Genomic DNA, 27,428 nt, shown 5'->3' on the forward strand with positions numbered 1-27,428 from the left:
TAATTAATATACAAAGTTTTCTTTTTATATACTTTTCATATAGTTTTGCATTGAATCGGAAATAAATATTAAAAAAATATCGATAAATCAAAATGATATTTATTGCAACAATCTTAAAATTACAAATAAAAAATAGTAAGAAACAAAGAATACCTCGCATAGTCCGGCTTCGATCAGTCCCTATTCACTATTTAAAACTAAATTTTGAAAAATTGTGTATTTGTACAGTTTATTTCTTCATTATTACGATTTGCCATACTATGCAAGATATTGCCTTATTTTATTCAAATTTAACACTATTATAAAACTAAATTAAGTTTTTTTATAACTACATATTGGCATGAAAAAAGAAATAAATACTTTTAATAATGAAAATTTAATAGTGAAAAAAACATTGCAACAATTGTAAAATTAAATACGTAATTACAAACAGAAAAGTTATAAAATAAATGAATCGTTTCAACTGATTAAGTAATAAATAACTAACACATTTTTTTGTATAGGAAATGTATTTTGGTTATGAAAATTGAAAGTAATAATGACCGCAACTATTATGAATTAACTAGTTCCGACATTTTTTACGTAAAGTGAGATTTCAGTGTACAAATAAAAGGTAATTAACATCTATTCAGTTTTGATTTATTATTATATACATATAAAAAATAGCAATGGATATTTTTACAGTGGAACGAGTTTAATCCGCTTTAAAAATTCCGGATTTTTACTCGTATAGTGAAACATGTTTTCCCATATACACTAATGTAAATTACGATAATGCATTTCATGCCGGAAAAAAAGTATAACTTGGTCTCCATTTTTAATGATGTTGCTTTTCATATCTAAGGTTCTTTTTAATATTTGGATTTGGAGACATGTAAGTCTTATTAAATTTTGCACAAAAAAATACACAAATAAGATGTCTGAACACAAGTTTGGAAATTTTAAGATCACAAACAACACTAAGATGCAACTAGAATGACAATTAACAACAGGAACTGTTTCCCAATTGACACACGGTTTGTGAGTGAGTTTATATTTGTTTATATTACTTGTATCAATTCGGGGTCACTTTATACTTTTAATATGTGTTTATATAAAAACCGTACATAGTGTGTTTTGCATTTATAGCAAGCACAAATTCTATTTGCAAAATATAGTCCTCTTTAAACAAAGATGACAAAGAAAATAGAATATGGTTAATATATTAAAAAATATACATAATATGTGTACACAAGTTTTAAAAATGATGTAGAAGGTGCGCAATCCGGGACTTCTCTTCTCATCACTCGTTATGCGAAACGTCGCTCGTCAAGCGAGTCATTTTCTTACAATTCATTTTGCTCGTTAAACGAAATTCTCGTTATGCGAGGTGCTCGCTAAGCGAGGTTCCACTGTATATGATATATAATGTGTTGAAGCATTTTTTAGGACAGCTTGTTCAGTTCAAATACTTTATTTCTCTTCATCTTTCTAAAGTAATGATCGTTTATCTCAAAGTGTTTTTATCCACATGAGTTGTAGACATTGATTTATATTGGCAAGATTATTTGCAATGTGTTGAAATACTTCATCGAGAGTAAAACGCAACATATTTTTTAGATACAGTAACTTTTTCCTCTTCATTTTTATCTTGTCCACCTCAAAATGTTTTTATCCCTTAATTATTTCTTCTTTTTTAATCTATACACATCAATTGCAGACATTAATTAATACTGTCAAGAGCAACGATTTTGAACATGGAAATTTTCTATATTATTTATAATACTTTATCGAAGCTTTCAAGAGTAAAAATAAACTTTTTCTTTCGTTTTCTCATCTTATTTTTGATCCATATTTTATTCAAGCAGATCATACACATCAGTTGCAGACACATCAATTTATTGGCAATAGCAACGATTGCTTCTGTCTTCAGAACATTTCTTTTTGCAGATCCATACTTTCTCTCCCTTCTTTAAAATACTTTTATTTTCTTAAAGAATATAATATACATCAGTATATGTCTCTGCAAATCAATTTATAAGCAAGAATAACAATTACTTCTGAATTATGAACAGGAAAATTGAATCATATTAAAGCATTTATTTTTTCTTATATATTGGATGAAGTTTACATACATCGAGCTTCTTCTTGAGACCAACCCTATGCAAATGTTCCAAACGGTTTTCTGGCTAATCTTCAGTTCCTGGGCAATGGAACATTGACGTTCATATTACCAGAATGGAAGCATTAGAACCAATGCTTTGCTGTTGCATTCGATACTGTATTGTTTCCATAAACAACACAATTTTTGATCGTAGTGAAGAAGTGAAGAATGTATCGAATTTTCTCTTTTTTACCTCCATTTTGGAACGCTCTAACAAACAACTGGATTCACTAAACACAAAACTGTCAAAGAAATGTTTTTAAAGCGTTATGTAGCCTTTAAGTCGCAGTATACAATGACAAGATGCAAGGTATACATCATGAGATATGGCTATTAAAGCCATCTAACGAAAAAGGCTCAGAACTTTTTACTTCACCCAATATTTTGATTATGAATTATCCTGTAATTATTGAATTTAATATAAATTAATTAATTTATATCCCAATCGTAATTAATACGTAAAATTTTTCATAGTTATATAATCCATTAAATCAACCGAACGTGATTTAATCATTCATTCTTAATTGAATTTCGACACCCTGGGCTATATTCATGACTCACAGAGGTAAAGCTGATTGCTTTTCTTTATTGTCACCTTCGCAATCTAATTATAATATTAAAAGCTTTTAAAAATTCAATTTCTTTCAATTAAAATCTCCTTTTGTTGGAAAATTAAAATTGGAAAAAATAAAATCTTAAAGCTTAATTCTCTGAATAATTGAATCGCAACCAAATTACTTCTTTGCTTTTAATCTAAACTGAATTGTATTTATAATAAATGGAAATGGAATTATAATCATTAATTATAACGACATTTTTAAGTGAGTTTCGAAGTATAATTGTGGCGTTTACTAAGCAATTTTAATATTAATGTGATTCTTATTTAATGTAGTAATAATTCGACGATTTATGCTAAGTATAAGCAATTTTACATAATTACTTGCAAAACAATTTAGTTAATCAGAATCTATTACTTTTCTGTAATTATTATATCATTTCAACTCAATCTGTAATGTAAATAAGTTGACAACTTTTAAGTTAAAATATTTAAGAGATTCTTATTGAATTGAACCATTTGAAAATCTATGTTAAGTGCCTTATAATTTCATGCAAATAAATACAGTTGTGTCTAAAATATTGAATTTTAGTAAATTAACATTTCCAACCTTTCCTTTTATGATATCAAAGCCATTATTATAAATTTTCAACTCAATTTACTAAATACGTTTACATATGTATGATACAAATTAGAAATGAAATTATTTAATATATTCCTATTGAATTTAACAATTTTATGAACTATATTAAATATCTAATGATTTCATATACAAGTATTTAAAGAAAAATATAGTTATGAATGAATTAAATATTGAACTTAAGTCAGAAGGAAAGTAGAGTAAAACAGAAAATCTCATTGATATTAACAATATGGATTTATAAAGTTCAATTACTTTTTGTGTTTATATAGACCAGAGGTGTATAAAATACACCAAGGAATTAATGGTATTTATAGTCACAATCTTATAAATGATGCAAAGCTTCTGATTTTTTTTGTTGCTCATAGTCGTTCAGTGCCTCATGCGGCCCGCGGGCCACGAATTTAAGAAGCCAGATATAGACCTTGTTTTTTTATATAAATCATCCTATAGTTAAGTATATTTTTTTACTATACAATTCAATGTGTATTATATAACGCAATATTCCATTTACATATTGTTTCTTATCTTTACGTCAAAACAAAGTAAGGTTATTAACATATTAATGAAGAAATAAACATCATATAACAAACACTAACCTGTTTTTTTGTGAAAATATTGTACGTAAATAATCCATATTTACACTTGTAATTCAAATAATTCTCAGACAGGTAAACATAGTCAGTCAATTATAAACTAGTGTTTACGTAAATTGAAAAGGTAAATGTGAAAGCACTGAAATATATGTTTTGTTTTGCTGACAACAGATTGCATTGAAATATTTTTTTTTTTGTAAATTGATTTGTACGCTTACTGTACTTACAAACAATTACAAAAGGATAATTAATGTGAGATAATCTAATATAGTCGAATGATAGATCCTCTTGCAATAAAAAAAACGTCGTAAAGGCATTAGTTGGGACACGAACGAAAATAAAGTCCTCCACCGTTCCAGACCAACTTAATCACCTTTCGCAACGCAATTACACATCAATTAAAGACGGGCGTCTGTCTGCTACTTTATGCTGTGAAACTTAATCCTCCCTTCTTCATTTTCTGGAGGACTTTCAATTAGTTTTAGACTTTAATTTATGTTCTTTATAATGTATCTAATTTATTTATTTTTATTGTATACATTCATTGATGTATATTCATTGATCAATTAAAATTTAGTTTTTTTATGAAATGTTCAAACCGGACTATAGTAAATCCGCACTAATAGAAGTGATTCAATAATACCTTTTACCTATTAAAAGAATATAATACATCATTAATATTTAATTTTACAATTAAAATTGAATCTAAATCGAATCTTTGCGTTTAATAATCTGTGTTTAATGCGAATTTAAACTTTAACATTTCTAACGTAATTTCGTGACAGGCGTTATGTATTTTCTTATGTTCATATTATACAATCGCAACATGCTTATATCAGCTTAAAGTTATCCTAATTGAATTTATCTTGAACCTTTCAGGTGTGACGACTGATATATACATAAGCTTACTGAATTATGGACGAGTTTCATAGGAGTTTCGCTGATTTTTTCATGAAAATATAAAGAAAATTTTCTTGTTGTTTCTTTATTATTAGTAATGACGGTTTTAGGTTAATAAATTATATTTATAATATAACAAATATATAAAAGAAATATACGAAATATTTTTTTTATTCTCATAATTATTAATAATTATACAGTAATATCTGGCATAGTCTGGGTAACCAGATAAATAATAAAACAGGACAAAAAGAGTCATGACTATAATAAAAACTTAATTATGAATTTGTTTTTTATTTGCTTTGAAGATACATATATTTAAGTTTATACTGAATATATTCAATCTATTTGAACTTCTACTTCTACTATATGATTAAATTTAATGATCCATTTACTGTAATTGCTATACCACAAAGCCTATGCATGCATTGAAATGAATATCTTTGCGGATGCGAGCGTCCAATTTTCCTTTTGGAGTATACTAAAAAGCACAGAATTTATTGAAAGGTCTTTGATCACGTAGTCGTGTTGAAACAAAGGGAGAACTATATGAGGAATTAAAGCCTCCTATACCAATTCCATATATCTATTGTCCTCATTCATTGCCAATTTACTTTAATAATTGCTCTTCTCTGAAATAATTATTTAATAATTAAAAGATAATTATTTTAATGATTGCTTGTTACATTGATTCATATGATTTATACTAAACATTTCATTTAAGTACTTAATGATATTGTATAATTGTTGAAATAATTACTGTTGATTTTGGTTTACAGTTTACACTTCTAGTCACTATTTATTATGCAATATTTCAAGTAGTTAATATTTTATTTTTTGTTGTTTTATCTAATAAATGCATATTTTATTTATAATTAAAATAAATGTATGTAAACAAAATGTATATACACATTTTAGTGACAATTATGGAAGATACGTGTCTCTTCGTTCGATTACACGTTCACACGAACGTACACTATGCAATCATCATTTATATATTTCAGTTTTCATCTGAACATAATGATTTTTTTCCACAATTATATGTACATTAATATGTACGTATTATCGAATGTAACTTTAAAAGTATAATCTTTAAGTAAATATTAACTTATTTTATTTCCATTTTCCGTTTAGAATTACATTATAAATGTAAATTGGTTTTGATTCGACAGAAAGGTGATCTTTAAATTGTTTTGTTTCTAATGGATTTCTTAGAATTATAAAAGCAATTACTAATGTATATGATCTTTTATTTATTTATTCTATCTTCAATTTATTTGTTCCAATGAACGTATAGCTCTATTATTGATAATTAACACAAATACAAAAAAAAACTTTGTATAAGTTGTTTATTGTTTGTCTGCATTTGAAAAGCGTTACTCATAGTGCAATTATGAAATTGTATTTGTTATTTTGCAATTGGTTTACTTGAAATAACTATACATTTCTCAATAGAAAAAATGCACTTGGTTCATTGCAGAGGTCGATGCTTTAATTACTTTGTTGATTGTTGTTTGCTAGTTTATTAATTCCACTTACTGCATTTGATAGAACTTATTTCATGTACGTCTTCGTACAGGTCAATTGGTAATCAGCCAAATGTTAAGATAATTGTGTCATATCAAGACTTTATTAGTTTGATCATCACAAGAGTAAAGTAAAATTCACTTTGTTAATATTTATACGCGGAATGAAAATTTGTTTTCAGTAAAATCGAGAAGTGGAAATAGGAAGCCTTGAATGTCTTGGAATGATTGATGGCTTCTGTTTATGTACAAACAATTGATGTTTACAAAGAAATACGACTGGAATATGGAGGAACGCGAAAGACAGGTTTATGAATAGTAAATATTTATGTGGTTATTCGTGAATGGAATCGTCCGGCATTAAGATGTTCCAAAAAGATTGCTTTCTCCTTAGAGCGTTTCCCTGTGAGCTAAATTAATTTTCTGTGAGTGGGAAACTTTGGCTACAAACTATTCGGGTGTAACCCAATTTCCGGGATATACAACCCACTTATTTTTTTCCCTCATTCCCTCCATAATCGAAGCTATGATCTCAAGATTACCTTTTAATTTTTCTTTGGTTTACTGTAATGAGTTGAAAAGGGTTCAAAGTACGGTTATCGTTAACAAACCATTAGGTTTTTCGCCAATGTACGTTTCCTTCGAACCTGGCCTTATCTAATAAAAAGATAAGGCACATTCATTTGCCGGCTGCGATGCACAGTCAATCCATGTGATGTGAGTGAGTGTACATAAGACAAGTGTTCTCAGATGGGGAAAAAAATATATCGGAAAAATATGGTAAAACAATTTGTGTTCATTTTTCTTATAAAACGTTCGCTTTGACTGAGTTTACAATCTGTTTTGAATATTGTTGATGAATCTGTTTTCAATTTATTGATTAATGCATGCCTTGTACCTGGACCTCTACTTTTATTACCTGTGCATCGAAAGACGTCGGGCATCCAAGTGGGATTGGCTATATTTGGTTTCTGGATTTATGTGCGACCTCGGAGAGTCGCCGTGAAATTGCTTTTAAACATTAAGATAAACTTGCTACTGGCACAGTGACCCATTTTACACAACACTTGTTGTTTGTGCTGCAATTAATATCGATTTCCACGCCGAAAATTACAAGTCTCGAAGCGTTACGCAATCGGCGAATACTCTCCAAACAGTAATTGCATTGTAATTATTAATATGAAGTGTGTTTGCCATTCGGTTATATATGCTCGTGTTTACATTGCGATAAGCGTGCCATGTTCGATATTTACTTCTTTTTTTTTTCTTGTATGCTACTTACCTTGTATCCTTGCGCTGTTACAAGTGTTTTCCTTCACCTGCAAATAAATTATTTTTAGCTACAGAACATAGTTACTTTTTCAATTAAATTAAAACAATGTTATTCGTGTTTTAAATCTCGGAATTGTTAGAAACGGAATATAGCATTTCTTGATGATGACGAATGCAAATTGAAACTTAATGATGAAACTTCCGCTGCTGGCGAATCTTTATTAATACTCTCTAAAATATGCAATAATTTCATTCCATTAATTTAAGGTAGAAGTAAAACCAGAAAATTATCAATTAAAAAGGTACTGAAACAATATGAAACAACAGTAATAAAGACATGTTCTCGAAATTTATATACAAATAGATTTTGATTGTAAATTAGAGAGATATTTATGGTTCTAGAGTCACGTGAGTCTCATTTGATAATAATTATATCATTATCTATTGAACTACGAACATTTGAAATAGAATTAAAGAATATATTTACATTCAAGATCATCGATGTCATGTGTGCTTTGCTCCAAAAAGGATGTTATGTGCTTTTTACAAACTTAATTTAAATAACTATAACATGAAAGGTTCCCGGGAAATCTCGGAATTTTACTGATTCCCGGGATTCAAAGAAAAAACACATACCCCAGCACATATTAATATTATGTATAAGATTGAGGTAATCTGTGATTGTCTTTATGATTATAAAAAGTCCTCGATAGCACAATTTTATATACAGTGGAACCTCGCTTAACGAGTTTAATCTGATCCAAAATTTCCAGATTATTACTCGTATAGTGAAACATATTCCAAAATACACATAATATGTGTACACATGTTTTAAAAATGATGTAGAAGACGCGCAATCCGGGACTTCTTTTCTGATCGTCACTCGTTATGCCAAACGTCGCTCGTCGTTCTTACAATCCATTTAGCTCGTTAAGCGAAATGTTCGTTCCACTGTATTTAGTTTTGCTATTTAAAAATGAATGGCATACTTGGTATATCGAGCATATTAAGATTAATGTCTAGAATATTTGATAATTCAACTTTATATGAAATATTTTCTGAATGAATGTATTTATTTTTAAACTTTTATTCGTAAATACAAATGCATTTATTTAATAAATATCAGGTTTGACGTTTACTAAATATATGTCTTAATAACTTTATTTCTTGCTTCTCCTCGGGGTTTTTTGGAAATGTAACATTAACTGCCCATTGAAACAAATTATTACAAACAACACGTATATCAAGTTTAACTCATACTAATAACAGCAATATCTGGATTTGAAATATTATATTTTACATATTCGTGGCGTTTTTTTGTTATAAAAAAGATATTTTAATGAATATATAACTATTATTATATTTACTAAATGAAATGCTTTTTTTTAATCTGAATATTCCATTTGTTGTGAAAATAATAGCGCATTGAAATGAACAAAAAAATAAATTCATTTTCATGCGTATTCGCAATTCTATAAAAATAAAATCAACAGTCTATTTGAGCGTGCAAATTTAATTGGTACTTTTTATACAGTTTTCAAGTAGAAATTGTTATAAATAATGAAAAAAGTATACTCTCCAAATTATTGATCCAACTACAAAACGGGAGTCAAGTTTATATGCTTTTAAATGTCAGTAATTCTATAGAAACCATCCCTTGTTCATAGTTTTATAGTAGCCATATAAACCGTTTTAATAGCCAACTGCTACATCCATATTATCATATAAATATTGTCGGTACAATTCAGATACCTTTTACGATAAGTAAAATTAATATTGCGTTTCAATTATAAATATTATTCATAATTTATATATTTAATTATTTATTATAAATAGTTCTAATATATGACAAATAATTAACAATAATTATACTAGATTATTAGTTAAAAACAAATATTGTAGCTAAAAGTTGCAATTAATGTAATATTGTTGTTTAAAATGAGTGTGGAGTGTTTTAAGTATGAATGCCTTTATTTACATTGAGATTAAGATATGTTATTTACGTAATGATTCAACATTCGACTACAAAGATTCCATTAATTTGGAAAATTTAATTTACTTTTTATATTTTGATAATTAAGATCTACTCAATTATTGATTGATTAATATTATGTTTGTTAAGCTTAACTAGATGATAAATTAGAATATTAATATGTATTTTGCCAATTCACTAATAAAAATTGATATGTTTCGGGTTGATTGAATTCACAAAAATATACAAAATGATTTAACATTAAAAGGATAATAGAGTATAAGAATTAAAATTATCTTCTTTCTTTTATAAATCAATCATATATGACTTTATAATTTATTTTAGTGTTTGTGGAATTTCAGTGAATTATGAATTAATGAACAGAATATTTTTTATATTTATATAAAAAAAGTTAACTAACAAAATACAGCAATATCTTGCATAGTGCGGCTTCGATCAGACTGAATTCACTATAGTCCGGGTCTGAAATTTCAAAATACACTATATTTTAAATGGACAACATAAAAATTAAGTCTAGAACATACATACATATTTTGTATACAAAAATGATCGGTTTTGTGCAGTTAATCGATTAGTGCGGTTTCAAACAGTGCGCTTAATGTATAATGTTTATTTTTAATCACTCTTAATAAATATTTTGCAATCTTTTCTTGTAATAAATATAAAGTAGAAAGAATATTTTATGTAACAAACATAACTGTTTTTTGTTCTTTAGTGGTAAAACTTGCATTATGAAGTCACATTTTCCCAAAATTGTAATTATTTAGCTAATCATTTCGACAGAGTGCATTATCTAATAAGCTATAAACCCACTTCCTCTTTGCATCTAATTGGATTTAAAGGCTAATCTCTAGAGTAGTCGTCATCTGGTTAATTTTCCACTGATCTTATTTAATTAGGTTCATCATGTTTGTTACTAGTAAATTACTTAAAAACCCTATCTAATTAATTAATATAAAAATTAAATAAAATTATATTTTAGATTTAATTTTATACAAAGATTTGAATCTATTATTTGCATTAGCAAATATTTAGTATAATATTATTACTATTTTATTATCAACTGTGTAATGTGTTAAATGTTGGAGCGAATTGCTTTGATTGGACTGATTGACTTATATTTTTAAAGTATAAAAAGTAACAATTATTTCCTACCATTTCCTTGTTCTCTGTAACTTATATCTTATTTTTTAAATTAATTTAAAAACTTCATCAAATTAAAAAAAAAAGTTTCACAAATTCAAGTGATTAAAATGAAGAAAATCATAAACTTAATAAATATGTAACTTCCAATGATGTAAAATTCAAACAGTATAAAAATTACAAATTAAATCTTCTTCCTCTCCTTAGATTTTATCTATTGACACTATTTCGCGACCAATCTCATGCCTCATTAAGATACAACCACACATATGACTTTTACAAACTTTTTGTGATAAACCAGTGAAATGTTATAAATTGAAATGTCATTATGCGCAATTTAAAACCTTCACATATACTCTTTTTTTCCATTCATTCCACTTGTGCAAAGCATGACCGGGCAATTGGATCGATGTTCACTGAACCAATTTTTTTATACAACCCCGTCGTCGTCGTTGCAACCTTCCAGAATACCAATAGAGTTGCGAACAGAATTTCGCATTTCCTTTTCGTTTTGGGGAAAACTGTCACTAATATTTATTATTATACGTATACAGTGTATCAACTGTAGTCTTAAATATTTCATCGGTGTATTATAACGAATGTAATAAGCAGCGCGTGCATAATTCATAGTGTTCTATGATTAAGCCACTATTCTCGGTTGGGTTATAAAATGCCCGCGAGTAAAATTTATGAGTTTTATATTGCTTATTCGTTTGCAGCTTCTGTAATAAAGAACACACGCCACCTGTCAGCGTAAATTTAAATATGATTTGCGAAAAACTTTCCACTTAGTTATCGTATAACCTCAACATTTTCAAATATTTTTTTAATAATTTATAAGATAGTTTACATACATAAACATAATCTTCTAGGTAATATTTGTTACGAAAATAAATGAAGAAAATAAAACTCAAGTTTTGATACTGTCAAATTTAACTCTTCAATTAATAATAGATGGCGCTACCACCTGTCAGTGTAAATTTAAATATGATTAGTTGATTTACGAAAAACTTTTTACCCAGTTATCGTATAAACTCAACTTTTTCAACTATTTTTAATAATTTATAACATAGTTTACATACATAAACATAATATTCTAGGTAATATTTGGCAATTTTGATACTGTCAAATTTAATTCTTCAAATAATAATAGATGGCGCTATATTTATATTGTTGAATTTATAAAAAAACTGAAGACAAATATAATTGCACTATAGCATTAAAAGAAAAGTTTAATATAATAATAATTTCAACATAAAAAAAATGATTATTACATAAAATAAATTGAAAACTTTGATACAAGTAATGAAAAAAAGATAACTATTTCGAGTACAGTAAACCCACATAGATTTTATTAATTCAATAAAAAAATAGTGTGTATGAAAATGTTTGTAAGGTATTAGAATAATAAAAATTCAATATTTATTCAAGTTGTTGTATTTTAAACATTACATAAGTTGAAGCCGATGAATTGAAATTCTTCTAAATTTAGAACGTCTACACATTTGAAATAAGCTGATTCGTTGTGTTACACTTCTTTATTTGTTTTGCTTCTGTTTGTTTAATCTGGCGCCAACCTAAAAGAGAAATGTATTCGAGATTGATACTGTTTATTTAGTATATATTTATATTCTACACCGATTCAAGCTTTTCGGTTTGAATGATATATTTATACATCTAAAATGTATTAACTAAATTCAAAGAATAAATAGTTTTTATACTAACAAATAAAACTAGGTTTTTTATGATCAAAATAGAATCAATGTAATAATAGACAACATTTTTTATATACTTACATACAAAGGGTTATTGGCCGAAGTTTTTCCGTCTTAGAATCAATATATTTGTGTTTTATGGAATGCATTTTGTTACAGCCTCCAGCGCGCACTTGGATAGAGTCGAACTTCCAAAAGAGGGAATGCACCACATTCATACAATGTCCGATAGATGAACAAAGGTAAGTCTTGTTATTTACAAATAATAATAATTTTATATTAAATGATAATAATTTGTTGAGAAACTTGTTGATAAATTAATAATGACTATTATATAATTATTATGTCATAATAATTATATAAAATATTATATTATCATATTATATAAGATATTATATAAATAATAACATGATCTAACCTAACTTAAACGAAGATTATCTAGTAACATGGTAACCTAACCTAAAAATAATAAAGTATGCCACGTCATCAAGTATGTAGTGTTAAATTTATAAACTGTAATCATTTAAATGATAATTACAAAAAATACAAACTTTAGGTACGTATTTACAAGTTGAAAATAACTTGTATTTTCTGTTAAAAAAAATCAAGAAGTTTGTTTAATGAGAATAACAAACAAAAGATAATAACTGAAGTATACGCTAATTATGAATATTTTTCAATATGTCTCAATGTTGTGGAATTTTCGCAAGTAATGAGAAGAAAGGAGAAGTTTACTAGTCGTTAATTAATATTAGCTGAAGGAATGGGTAAGGATGTATATTATTAGCTCGTCAGCTGCTCTTTTGAAGCGAGATGCTGCTAAAATACTCTGGCCTAGTTCATTTATTCAATAAACAACGGCATAATTGCATTCGCATTTACATTTGCACTATATTTATGTGTAACGCAAAGTTAGCACTTTGAAATATGGTAAAGCGTATATAATTGAAAGGAACTAACTAGTTTTAAATTGAAATTACATAAATAGTTCCCAATTGTTTATAAACAACTTGATTAGTTAAGAAAGACAAAACTTTAGTAGATCAGTATTTCTAGTAAATACCTAACCTAACTAAGTTAACCTAAAAACTTACTGACAAGTGCAATTTGACACTTTTGTTTTTATTTAATAATACTAAAAAAATAAATGTGTGTCTAAGGAAATCGTGTTTTATATTACATTGAGTTTTACTTTATTAGTAATATTTTTTTATAGTTATACTAAGATCTTATTGCTAAGAGTTTCAACAGTTATTTGCGTTGACATAAGGTGATAACTGTCATTTGCGACTCACTAAAAAATAATGCAAACCAAAGGTTGAGAAAATGTGAACTAGATTATTGATATTCGATATATACAAGTTTATAGAATAATGAAACTGAAGCTGATGTTAAATACAAAGTCATAACAAATCCATCAAAGTGCACTCTTGTTATGGGATTATGGTTTACAAGTAACGTCAACATAAACGTCAGGTGGATTTATATTTCAGTATTTTTTGTATATTCTTGACATCATTTGTGTCTTTGAAAAGCACCTGAAAACACACGAAAGCATCCATCTTAATGGAAAACACGACGAGGCTTCACTCGCAATGCAAAGTCATAATTTATCAAACAGATCTTCGGTTTGTGTCCTTTCTTCTTCCTTCACTTTTTCTCTCTTTCAAACGACGGCAGCGGCGACGGCGAAAGATACATACGACACGTGTTGATACTATTCGTCACACACCAGTGCCGCCGCCTCCGGAGGCCTCAGCAGCATCAACTTCAATCAATCTTTCCGTCCTTGGGGAGAAAACCATTTACATTTATGACATGACCGGAGGGCGTCTAATGAACAGCCGCTGGCTCATAACACTTTGGCATTTCTGATTGGCGTCAATTCGTGAAAATTGCCTAATTATTTAATAAGTTGATTGACACGCTTCAATTGCTTGATTTATACACCAAATTACATCATCAATATCAAATTATATTGATTGAAAATGACAAATTCACTCTATTTTAATGACTATTGTTCTTCAATAATCTTTACCAAACTCTGCGTTTACTTTATCTTAAATAACTCGAATAATGCGGCTTCGATCAGTCCTGTTTATTTCTAAGAAAAATAGTCACGGTCTCAAACAGTCCGGTATCAATTACAAGTATTATACGAGGTATTTTTATATATCCAAATATTATATTTCTCAATGATTTATTTATGTTTTCTTATTAGTTGTATAACAATTAATATTTACTAAATAAACTAATAAATACAAGAATAATATACTAATTACTTGTCTACAGTAATTAAAATGCATTGCTTTTGCAGATAATAAATACAATTGATTTAGTACTTGAAACGCATTTATGAACTTATTGACATTGACGAGGATTAATGAAATGGGAGTTGCTAAATTATTCACAGGAAATAATGTTGTTAATTATATAATGAAATGTAATCATCGTGTGTAATGAAACCAACAGCAGTTCTGTAACCCGTGAAGTACATACAATTATATTGTATCCCTCTCTCTCTCTTCATTTATTTTTGTTTTCTCGGAAATGAAGTGTAGGTTCTAATCGATTGAATTTATGAAAAATATTGAATAAACTTGATACACTTTCTCGTGTTGCATGTCGCTCAGTCGTGTCACACGAAGGCCAAAACATTCATTCATGTCTGTTATTTCTCTTTTAAACGACTATGAAAAACAAATTAAAATTTAATTGTAACATAATCATGTTTATTTGCAGATAGTACTTTTTTTTATAAATTTAATGCATATTTAAGCATAGGGAAATTATTGCGTTGTTACATAACATTGCTGAATCCCTGTCGTGGCAGGTTGTAAATAAAAAAATAAACTTAAACAAAAAAAAATATTGGAGTGTGTCATTTATGAAGTTAAATATTTTTTTTAGATAATTTAATAGTAATAGCAAAAGAAAGAATAATTATTACTGTAAATAAATTGAAACCAAAAGAAAATCGAAAAATTTTGCTATAAAGAAAAAAAATCTATATAAAATAATTACTAAGGACAGATAACGTAAAACATCAAGGCATATTTTGATTGTCTTAAATATTTATATTGTTTTTAGAACAAATATGTTTGATGCTAGGAAGAATATATAATTGTTATAAAAGCTATAACTTATTTAAAAATGAGCTATTTTCACACCTTTATCTGAATTTAACAGACATTAATTGGTAGTAATCAGACATAGTTTAAAATAAAATATCTTCATAAGTGTTATATTTAAACTTTATACAAAATCTTCTAGAAAATTATATGTAACTAATATTAACTTTAGAATTCTGATATTCGGAATTACTTTAACTTACTTTGATTCTCATTAATATTTAAATTTATATCTAACATTTCTAGAAAAATTCTTAATTAATCTGTAAGCTGATGAGCATTTTTTAATTATTTATGTTCATAATTAAATAATATAGTAATAATAATAACAGAAATAAATAATTCATTGTTTTAACTTGATTTGAATAAAAATAATTATTTTTATACATTTTTATAAAAATATATACGGCAAAAAAAAATATTTAGTTCAAATTAATTAATTTTTTGTTGATAAACTTCCAAAGAAATATTCTCAACAACATTTAATTAATAATATAGGTGATTAAGTGAACTTTAATTTTTTAGTTTGTGTAAAGTTAATGTTAAGATTTATTTTGTGTCCAACCATTATTGTTATAATTGTTATTGTTAATTAACGAACTAGAGACATCCACGACGTTTCTCAGTCGCCTTATTATATAAACATATATATATATATAAGCATAATAGAACCTCTACGTGATTCCAGTTCGGTACACTTTAATATTAACAAAGGGGACCAAGCGTAAACATTCCCGTCGATACTCCTGTCTGTACCTTTACTCCGAATTCAAGTCCTTATTATAAACACATAATAACCATTACACGTACAATCGTAATTCATCATCTTTTTCATATAAACTAATAAGATGAGCATAGTCTTAGTCAACCTATCAAAACATCTACATTGCCTTGAAAAGGACTCCAAGATTACCAATTATTATAATAAACAACCAAACGAATTATTTAATTCCTACAACTGAGACTGCACAACGAGAACACCAGACAATATTCCGCTGTGTCCAGAATACCATCCTTGGGACACGACAAAATATTAAGTATAATAATTTGATGAATATATTCCTTTGTGTAAATAATCAATTATTTCAAATATTGATTTAAAAAAGGGAACATTGTAAAAAAAACACACTGACCCAATAAATTTCAGCCATAAACAAATCCGGTGTCAGTGTTTGTTGGTATTGCTTCTTTTTATTAAATCTGCCCTGGGATTTATTTTCTTTTAATTGCAGAATGTAATTGCCTTTGCATGCATATTCAGCAAGTGTGCACGGCTAATTTCGTTTCGTGACCTGCTTTCGTCGTGGGAGCTAAATGAAAACCGTTGAATTTGGCACGCAAACACTAGATGAATACGCTGTCGTGCGTGAGCGAACTATGCCCTACAACCCTATAACACTAATAAAAATATATATATATATAGGTACGAACTAACGCATGCATTATTAAATTATGGACTGCGATAGTCTACTTCCACAGTAAATTAACATTACAAATAACCGCTGTTAAGAATAATTGCGCTTTCTTTAGGTTATTTAACATAGTAAATTATGTTATACATTGTAATTACTTTACTAAAATTTAACCAAAAGTAATACATATACTCTTTATCGCTCAAAGAAAGTTTAAGAAGTTTGTTTATCAGATTTATTGTTTTCGAGATGCTTTTCATTTTTTTTTCTCATGTCACTTATTTGTACTATGAGCAAATTACTGCTAGTGTGAACGTACCTTAAAAAAATATTTAAACAAAAGATTATTAAAGTTATTAATAAATTAATAGACAAAATATTTCATGATTCTTTGAAATTCATATTTTGAAACAAGAAAAATAGTATTATTTTAACACAAAATGTATAATTAGGTGAAATAAAAAGTTCTGAGCGTTTTTCTGCGACTTAAAGACGACATAACGCTTTAAAAAAAAGTTCTTTGACATTTTTGTGTTTAGGAGGTAAAAAAGAAAATTCGATATATTCTTCAGTACTACTACGACCAAGTGGAAAAGCGGAGCAGGTGGCAAAAAAAATGTGTTGTTTATGGACCCAATACAGTATCGAATGCAACAGCAAAGCGTTGTTTCCAACGCTTCCGTTTTAGTAATATGCACGTCAAAAATGAGACACGCTCTGGTAGGTCAATCGTCGAAAATGTTGATAAAATCAATCATCAAGTCTGATCGGCATGCAAGCACTTATTCCATTGCCCAGGAACTGAAGTTTAGGCGGAAAACCTCTTGGAACATTTGCATAAAGCTGGTCTCAAGAAGAAGCTCGGTGTATGGGATAAAACGCTCAAAACTTTTTACTTTACCCAATATATACATTTTCCTATACTATTTTTTCCCATAATCTTACTAAGATTCTAAATCATACCAAAATATGGTGCATGTCTATTATTAATAACGACTGCAATATTTAACGGTCTGATCCTGATAAATATACTTCGCATAGTGCGTCTTCGATTAGTCCGGATTCATTATTGAAAATTTCAAGACAAAGTAAATTTTATTTGATTGGAAATAAATTCTAGAAAAGTAGTACACACAATTACATACATACATACATAATCTTTCTTCAAGTCTCTTTTTGTGCGGTTTATTTGACTGTATATTTAATTTATTGATTAGTCCGGTATCAAATAGTACGGGTTATTAGCGCACTATGCGTGGTTTTGTATGTAGTTTTAATGTACAGTAGAACCTGGCTTAACGAGCACCTCACATAATGAGTATAAGAAAAATGACTCGCTTAACGAGCGATGTTTCGCATAACGAGTGAGAAGAGAAGTTCCGGATTGTGCGCCTTCTACATCATTTTTAAAACTTGTGTACACATATTATGTGTATTTTTGAATATGTTTCACTATACGTGTAAAAATCCGGAAATTTTGAAACGCATTAAACTCGTTAAGCGAGGTTCCACTGTACTTGGTACTATTTATAAAAGACTGATGGAATAAAACACGGGGTTCACGGTGAATTTACTCCTGCATATGCAAGAGATGCAAATTTGTTTGCTGAATTTAAACATGGTCGTGGGATCATGCAGGATGAACTACGTTTAGGTAAACTCAAAGACGAAACGACCATTTCTCAGTTGTATTTAATTATAAATGAGATACTTTTCAGTCGTTATGTTGTGAGGTAGTTCTTAAATAAATTATGGAGCAATTTTGTCGTTAATAAATAAGTTAACCGTTTTATAGTTTTGATAATATAGGTATTCTTGTTAGTAAAACAATATGATAAATCTTTAATATTATAATCTTTTATTTTGTTTGCACTGTTTATTGTTATATGATTTTTCTGTTTTAATATTAAACAAATAATTTTCTAACTAAGTTAAAAAATAGACATTTATCTCTTTATATAAACCGCACAATTACGATTAATCAGCTGAGAATAATTAACGTCTATCAGCTCTAAATACTTGGAAAAGACTATGTACCAGCTGTAAGACATCTAAAATATATTTCTTAATTGAAAATGTATATATTTATGTACAGTATATAATTAAGTATGTCATTGCAAATTCAGTGTTTAGCAAATATCCCGGACTGTTTGAAACCATGGATCCGGTTGGATTAGTCCCTGTACTTTAAAATCGCATAAAAATAAACTGGACAGTAAGAAGAGACTTGACTTGAAATTATTCTAATTTTTGTGAATGTAAATTAAATTAAAATTTGTTTTAAAACTGGACAATTAACTAATCCGGATTAATCAAATCCGCACTCTGCTATGTAATGCTATACATTATTATAAGCAAATTTAAATTCACTGAAAAGTTACAAAATAAATCCTCCGAAGATTATGTAATTTCAATTTAATTTTACAGTTTCTTTTTTAATATAATCTTTTGAATGGGACTTCAGATGTGCTCACCGGAAATTGAATATGCAAATTGACAGTATTAGGTAACTTCACTCCAGTTTCCTAGAATATATCCGATTACTTTTTTGGTACTTAGAACTTTTTGTACGAATCATAATTAATTCAGTTTTTCTTTAAAAATATAAGAAATTATTATTCATAATTTAGTATAGTTTTGTAACTTTGTATTCAAATTGATATAATTAAATGTAAATAAATACAATTTTTAAGATAATTTAGTTTTAATTGAATGGTCATAAAGTTACTATCATCATATTTTGATGTAAATTGCTATAGTTTGATAATGATTTATAATAAGAAAAACTGAAAAGATTTAATTTTTGTTTATTCTAACTTGTATAAAAGCATTTTTGTTTCTATGATGAATTTAATAAAAATTGATAATAATCGGTTTGAATTAAATAATTTGAAGTCGCTTTTTCGAAGCATAAAGATTTATGAATTGTTTAAAATATAATGTTTTAATTTAAAGATTTAAATCTGTTAATATAAAAGGATGAACTTGAATGAAATGCATTCTGCTTCAAAAAAAAAATTAAATCGTGGAATGAACCAAATCTTTTTTAATCGTTTAAGGGTAACAATGTGTCTTTCTTGAGTGAAATATATCCTGACGTATAGCCACAAAGGGATGAAACGCGAGCGCCCTTTTGTTGTGAGGAATTAAATGGAACGAAATTTGAAAGAAGCGGGATTAGACTGCTCATATTTTCCACTGCACTTTGCGAAATATGCAATTTCGCAAACACGGCGAGATTAGGTGAAAATTAACACTCATCCTAATTAGCGTTTTATATAACAAAACGTTTCATTTAGTCTACCTACATATTTTTTTTATATATTTCGCAGAGCCTTGCATATTTTGCGGCGTAAAAAATTATCAAGACTTCTCATACAATTTATTAACAGAAGACACACTATAATCGTACAAAACACACAATGGATGATTTATGTCCGTAACGAATTGTCACTGTAAGAAAGGTCGTTGCAGAATATCTGCGTTCGTTTCTTTCCTTTCCCAACGACTTTCGGTGGCTTCCTTCTGTTCACTTTCGGTCTGTACTTGTCCTTTTCCCTCTGCGACATCCGCTTCCATAGGGCCGAAATCTTTGGAACGAGCTCCATGAACGTGAGTTTGTTGTGTTTGCGTTTGAAGTCGCGGAAGAAATTGATGAATGGATTCTCGGTTGTCAGGTGTATGACGTCCTTGCGACGGGGCTTCCGTCTGTTTGATTTTCGGATGCGAGTCCTGTTTACTTTTCTCGTGTTTACGTTGCTCGGTTTGCGGTTCACATTTCCAGATTTCTTCTCGCTAACATCCGCTGCACTCTCCTTCGCCATTCTTTCCACACTGCTAATTTTGATTTGAAAGCTATGACTTTTATTTTGTTGCAATTTGTCAACGTCAAAATTTCAAAGGCTTTGTTATTTAATTACTGAAAAAAAAAACGAAAATCATTTCTTCATTATATTCTTACAGAAACACACTCATACCTTGATTAACTAATGTGTTCCAAAAAAATACTTTCTTAAGAGAATCTTCGTTTTCAGAGGTAAAAAAAAACTATGGACAGATGGCAATCAAATTAAGCAATAAATTTGCTTAAATTTTAATTTGTTTTGCAATTTTCAACCGTACTAGTGAATTGAAGTCACATTTTGCTAAGGATGTATAAACTTTATACAGAATATAAGTTATGATATTATTGACAATTCCCAAACGAGGATGTTTGTAGCTGTAATAATGCAAACATGCGCTACTTCCATCTTGTTGGAGATGTTTGCGGTTGTTATTTATAATGTATGTCCTGAGTTCCATTGGCTTAATAGCATATTAAAGACATCGAATATCTTTGAATATAATGATATTATTTACATAAAATATATAGCAAACACATCTCAATATAAACTTAGTTATTAAAAACACATCTAATTCTTATACATTGGAACCTCGCATAACGAGCATTTCGCTTAACGAGCAAAATGAATTGTATGAAAAATGACTCGCTTAACGAGCGACGTTTCGCATAACCAGTGACGATGAGAAGAGAAGTCCCGGATTGCGCGCCTGTTACATCATTTTTAAAACTTGTGTACACATATTATGTGTATTTTTTTATATGTTTCACTATAAGAGTATTTCACTATACGAGTAAAAATCCGGAATTTTTTGAATGGATTAAACTCGGTATTATATATATACTTTAAATATTGAAGCACATGAGTTTAAATTTTAAATATGATATTAAATTAGTTATATTTTTTCAGCAAATTATTAAGTATAATTGTTGAGACATAAAACAGTAAAATGCTTTTATTATTCCTGAAATATATTAAAATTCTTGTGAAAACAATTATTCGTAGCTAAAATTGTAATACAAAGTTATATTTGTTTGAGATGATGTATGTTTGATCATAAAGTGAAATATTCATTATGTTAGATGTAGCTTAAATCGACTGTAGAAAGCTGTGCGAGTAACTGTCAGAATTCGTAATTATAAATTAAATACCTGTCAACTGGTTTTCATCCTCTCCAAATTATCAGCATCCAACAAAATAATGGTAAATCAAAGAAGTGGTAGTGTCCCGGAAAAGAAGAGACGGGCGACCCGCAGTCTCAGCCATACGAGTGACAAATCCGTTATCCACGTACCGAAGAAGGTCAGATACGATGCAAGCATTCCCAAACGTCGATCGGTGAAGAGCGTCATCATCTCAGAACCATCCAACTCTAACGTACGCAAATTAAAGAAATCGCTTGTCATAAAGAGTCGTAGACCAAAGGTACTACTCACATCACGAAATCCTTTCATAAATTTCTTCCGTGATTACAAGAGAAAGCATCCGGAAATGTCCATTGTCGATCTGGCTTCGCGCGTTGCGAAACTCTGGAACGTGATGAGTGACTCGCAGAAGCTGAAATTTTCTATACCATCATCAAACAAGAAGCGATCAGCTCGAAACGGTAAAATATACAGATGTGATACTCCTAAGAAACGCAGAGGAAAGCATCAGCGCAAAGACAAGAAACCCGTTTCAGCGGATGAAGATGATGAGGACGAGGAGGAAGATCCGGATGATACCGATACTGAAGTCGAGGAGACCGGAAGTGAACATGACACGTGCGCGTCCAGTGTGGAAATGATCTATTGATAATCGTCGCCAAACAAATTCCAAGTGAAATGGTTTAACCACAAACAAAAGGAGACTCGTCCTTATCATCTGATATTTTTTAATTTAAGTTGTAAATAATAAAGCGAAATATATATATTCAGTCACATGCGAATCGTCTGCGATAGGAAAAAATAAATACGGGAATGTGTAACATCCTCTGAATGAAAGCCGCAGCGTCGCTCCCGGAAAATGTGGGGTGGTGTACGGGGCAGGGCGGGGTGTGCGATAACACCCCTGCAATGCGACATCGCCCGTTAATACCGGCAATCTTTTGATAATGAAATTTCCTGCAGGCTTTTCACATTCTTTCTCTACCATGGATCCGATGTACAATAGGCAGCAGAAAACCGCTCCCTTTGTGTGTGCCTTTTCCTGTTGCGTAATTGTTGGGATTGTTGCGCCTCGAAACTTTTCGCGCAGTTTCCGTCTTTCCATAACTTAAAAGAAACTTGGCTTACGTTCAGATCGTGCCTTCGGGTGATAAGAATGAGGTCTTACAGCATTTTTTGGACATACAAATCTTTCCAGTTTCTGAAAACCGCCCTTCGCTGGAACTGTTGCTCCTCGCACTAACGATTTTCCATTCAGCCCTTGCCAGCCGTGCAACAAGTTAACCTACATTTCCGCAAAAATTCTGGGCCGATCTTTCTCGAAATCAATTACCCTTCAACTTCGCCTAATTGCATTCTTTCCGCTGATCCAACCAATTTGGAAACACCATTAAAATGGTATTAGATCGGATAATAGTTTTCGATTCTTTTGTGCGTTTCGAAGCTATCACGATTCTTGTGTTGGGAAAGGGGAGTCTTTCAATCGTTTTTCCATCTAACCGGTATTTTCCTTCCCTTTGATGACCTCACCCCGCACAATATCTCTTTTGTCAGACAACCTTCCTTTCTTTTCCACCTCGTTCACTTACATCCACCCAGACGAGTTTTTCCGCTCCTCTCGAGTTACCTATCCGTATTTCTCTTCTGAATGCAGTTCACCAAATTAAAATAGTTAAAAGTAATTAGAAACTCTTCATAACTTCCATTGTACAGTTGCGGTAAACCAAACTTCCACTACAAATGTATCCAATTTACCGCACACGTCTCAAAGTTGGATTAATTCCACAACCCTGTAAGTTGCAGGGCGAGGATGTTAAAGCTGAGCACGCCCTTTTCCTACACATAATTGCCCTCCGGCTGGAATGTTCTCAAGTTTTCAAATAAATTGCACACTTAAAATCACCTGAAATATCAGTATTTACATAAAATTGGTGCTGTTTGTCTGAAAAATTTTAATAAATACGTCTTGCAATATGCTTACTAAATCAATTTTATCCTAAAAAAAATCACAATTCCGTAGTCGTATTAGAAGAAACCTTAACACAATTACGGAATTATTTCCACTTCTCACGTAATACAATGCATATTCACTTAACATGTTATCGTAATGACTCAAAGTTTGGAGAAATCCCGAGCTCCGCAGTTTACAAACCATTTATTGACAAAAATTTTAATTTCAAACGTTTAGTTCCAAATTTTGATGTAGTAATATTTAACTATAAAAATTCAATAATTTTAAATAATTGAAATAATTCTTTTTTTTGCATTGCCATTAAATTGAAGGAAGTCAAGACACGAAATATCCGACGTATTGCATAACTCAGGGTCACACCATTAGACCTCAATGTCAGGCGAAATCGATATCTCTCGCTATTTTACCTGATGCATGTGTACGAAGTTATATAAAACTAAATAGTATCGATTTCAATAAAAAAAATTATTATCAAATAGTTAAGTGAAGCCTTCAGAATGTATTAAAATATTAATTTAAATCTAGTTGAGTAAAATATTTGAAGCTATTTTTTTATGTCATGTAATTTTATTCACAATCTGTTCATCAATGTGAATATTGAGTAAATTTAAGATCGCGGTTGACATTAAACGGATAATCTTTCCCGGTGGATAGTTACCATTATGATGATTTGATTTTTATTTTTTGGTTGGCTGTCGTCTTGTAGGTAGTACATTGATGCTCTACGATTCCACTATTTCCTTTCACTGTGAATCTGCTGCTATCCTTAACACTGTCATTGTCCATCTACTTGGCTAAAGGTCCATATGTGGAACCTCATTCATTTCAAGTCCATCTGTGATGAACGATGGCCCTATTGCTGCAAGCACCGAGAGGACTCACAAAGGGCCTGCCTTGACCAAGATTATAACCTGTGCCTATTAGCAAGTGGGAAGGGCGACGTAACCATTTGGCTATTAGTCGCCCTATTTGAAGATATAAATGATTATTTCAAATATAAAACTTATATAATCATTATTTATTGTTTCCTAGAATCATTGAGAAAATATGAAACTATTACAATATTTCTTATGAACCAAAGGTTATTTTTAATTAATTCATGTAAAAGTGACTAAGTTATATAACAACGTAGTATATAATTTACTACAACAACAATATATAAATGCATTAAAACACCTAAGATACCTAAAATGAAATACTAATAAACAAGGTTAAGTTTTTCACTCATAGAGGTATTCATTTTAGTGAAAAAAAAATATCAATAATTTTACATTGAATACAATTTATATATATTTAATTCTCAATACAGAAAATTTTGATTATTCATTGATTACAATGTTCGTTACAATTCTATTTCCGCATTTCCCAAACTTGTTGAATACATCATGATTAATATAATCTGAATGAAATAGTTTATTATCATCTGCATTGTACTTCATTTTTTTCCCATTGATTTACACATGCACATTTGTTTTACATTTCCCTGTAGATTTATTCAAAATATATTGAGAGAAAAAAATGATCTCTGGATAATAATTGATGTTTGCGTATGCATTCCGCATTGTTGTTTCAACCTTTCGTTGTAATAGTAATAATATTTTCGCTACACGATTTCGCACGTGCAACGAGCACATGGCGCCGCTCAGAAGCAGACCTCTGGGACGCTCCTATGCAAATCAAATTGTTATGTAAACATGCAAATTCCACGTTTTTATATGCGAGTGGCGTGAAGGTAAACGCCGGATATTTTCCTGGAGCAAATGAAATATTATGAGAAATAAATGCGCGGATGCGCCGGGATAATTAATACTAAATGTAGAAAACATTTAGTAATAAGTGTGTAATAACATAAAATAAATTCTTAATAATTAATACACACAATTATTTCTTATACACAAATGATCGTTTCTTCCTTAATACAGTCAAGACACTTTTTAATTAATCCCAATTTATAATTAACTTTTTACATAAAAACTAGTTTGAAAGCAGTTATGAAAATAAGTTATTACATAATAATAAAATATTTGTTCTGTCTCGAGTCTTAATTCAAGTATCTATACTTTTTTTGTAATTATTTGTTTAATTCTATGTTTTCTAAATTTTAATACAGTCTTATCTCTATTAACGAATAGGTTACGTTTCTATGTAAGGGAAATTAAGTTTTTTTTTTCGAACAAACTAAAATTTTATAAATCTTTGATTTCGTCTTCATTTTGTCTTCGTTGCTAATAAAGTTTTCTAAATCTTCCACTAAAAAACCATCATCAACCATAAAATAAATTTGAAACATCCTCTTAATCCACATTTTTAAAAATTATTTATTGAAGCAACTGGATAACTTCATTTCATGAATGTTACTTCAACCAAATTTGCTTGAAATTGCTGACTTCGTTATATCAAAGTTTCATTATCAGAGGTAACGTTCACTGAGGTATGATTGTATTTCCATTGCTAGTAAAATGTGTAAATCAAAATATCTAACAAACAAATAATGAATTACCGATATTATATCCAGTAAATTAATATTGGGCGAAGTAAAATGTTTTGAGCCATATCTCACGATGTATACGTTGCATTTTATCTTTCTATACTGCGACTTAAAAGCGACATAACGCTTTAAAGAAAGTACGTTGACAGTTGTGTGTTTAGTGAATCCAGTTGAGTGTTAGAGCGTTCCAAAACAAAATGTGTTGTTTATGGACCCAATATAGTATCGAATACAACAGCAAAGCAGACGTCGAAGATGAGACACGCGATAAAATCATGGAAATCGCCGAGTCTGACCGGCATGCAAGCACTTATTGCATTGCCCAGGAACTGAAGATTAGCCAGAAGACCCGTTGGAACCATTTGTATAAGGCTGGTCTCAAGAAAAAGCTCGATGTATGGGACAAAACGCTCAGAAATTCTTACTTTACCCAATATTTTAATGGCATTTGTTACTTTTATCGCATCAAGTGTATCTACTCACGCAATTTAGTGATGTAACAGGCTTCATTATAAGCCTATTATTTATGTCATTTAATCTATAAAATATGAAACCTAGTTGTGGAAATCAATAATGATGAAACAAAATTTTACACTATCGAATTTCATTGAAAAACTCATGCAATAATTCCATTATGTTTGATAATTTTACTTTTTAAAACTGGAATAAAAAACATTTTATTTGACACGTTATATCCATAAATTCTATTAATTTATTTTTTGTGACCTGTTCTTTTATAAAAAGCTGTATTTTCAGAGATAAATTATCTGAAGCTAGATTAAAATCTCATTAATTAACGTCGCCTTTTGTATGCTTTTGTATGTCTGGGACTGCTGGATTACAGAGACATTTTCGCTGTTTTTTTAATTTTATTTATCTTTATTCGAAACTTGTAATTTACATTATTGTATGAATGATGTAAATATCGTCGATTTAAATTAATAACTCGGCTTT

At 29.4% G+C, this 27,428-nt stretch overlaps 1 protein-coding gene across 12 annotated transcripts in view; it reads left to right on the forward strand.

Annotated features, from left to right (window-relative positions):
• Positions 1 to 27,428, forward strand: part of LOC108560592 (transient receptor potential cation channel trpm) — an 85,351-nt gene that overhangs the window by 35,203 nt on the left and 22,720 nt on the right. For all 12 annotated transcript variants that reach the window (XM_017918220.1, XM_017918218.1, XM_017918223.1 and 9 more), the window contains one exon: positions 12,644 to 12,726. In XM_017918220.1, coding sequence (XP_017773709.1) covers positions 12,644 to 12,726 — 83 coding nt within the window. The remainder of the gene's footprint in view (positions 1 to 12,643; positions 12,727 to 27,428) is intronic.

The sequence above is a fragment of the Nicrophorus vespilloides genome, unplaced genomic scaffold (assembly GCF_001412225.1).
Source record: "Nicrophorus vespilloides isolate i.1.1-1 unplaced genomic scaffold, Nicve_v1.0, whole genome shotgun sequence".
Lineage (NCBI taxonomy): Eukaryota > Metazoa > Arthropoda > Insecta > Coleoptera > Silphidae > Nicrophorus > Nicrophorus vespilloides.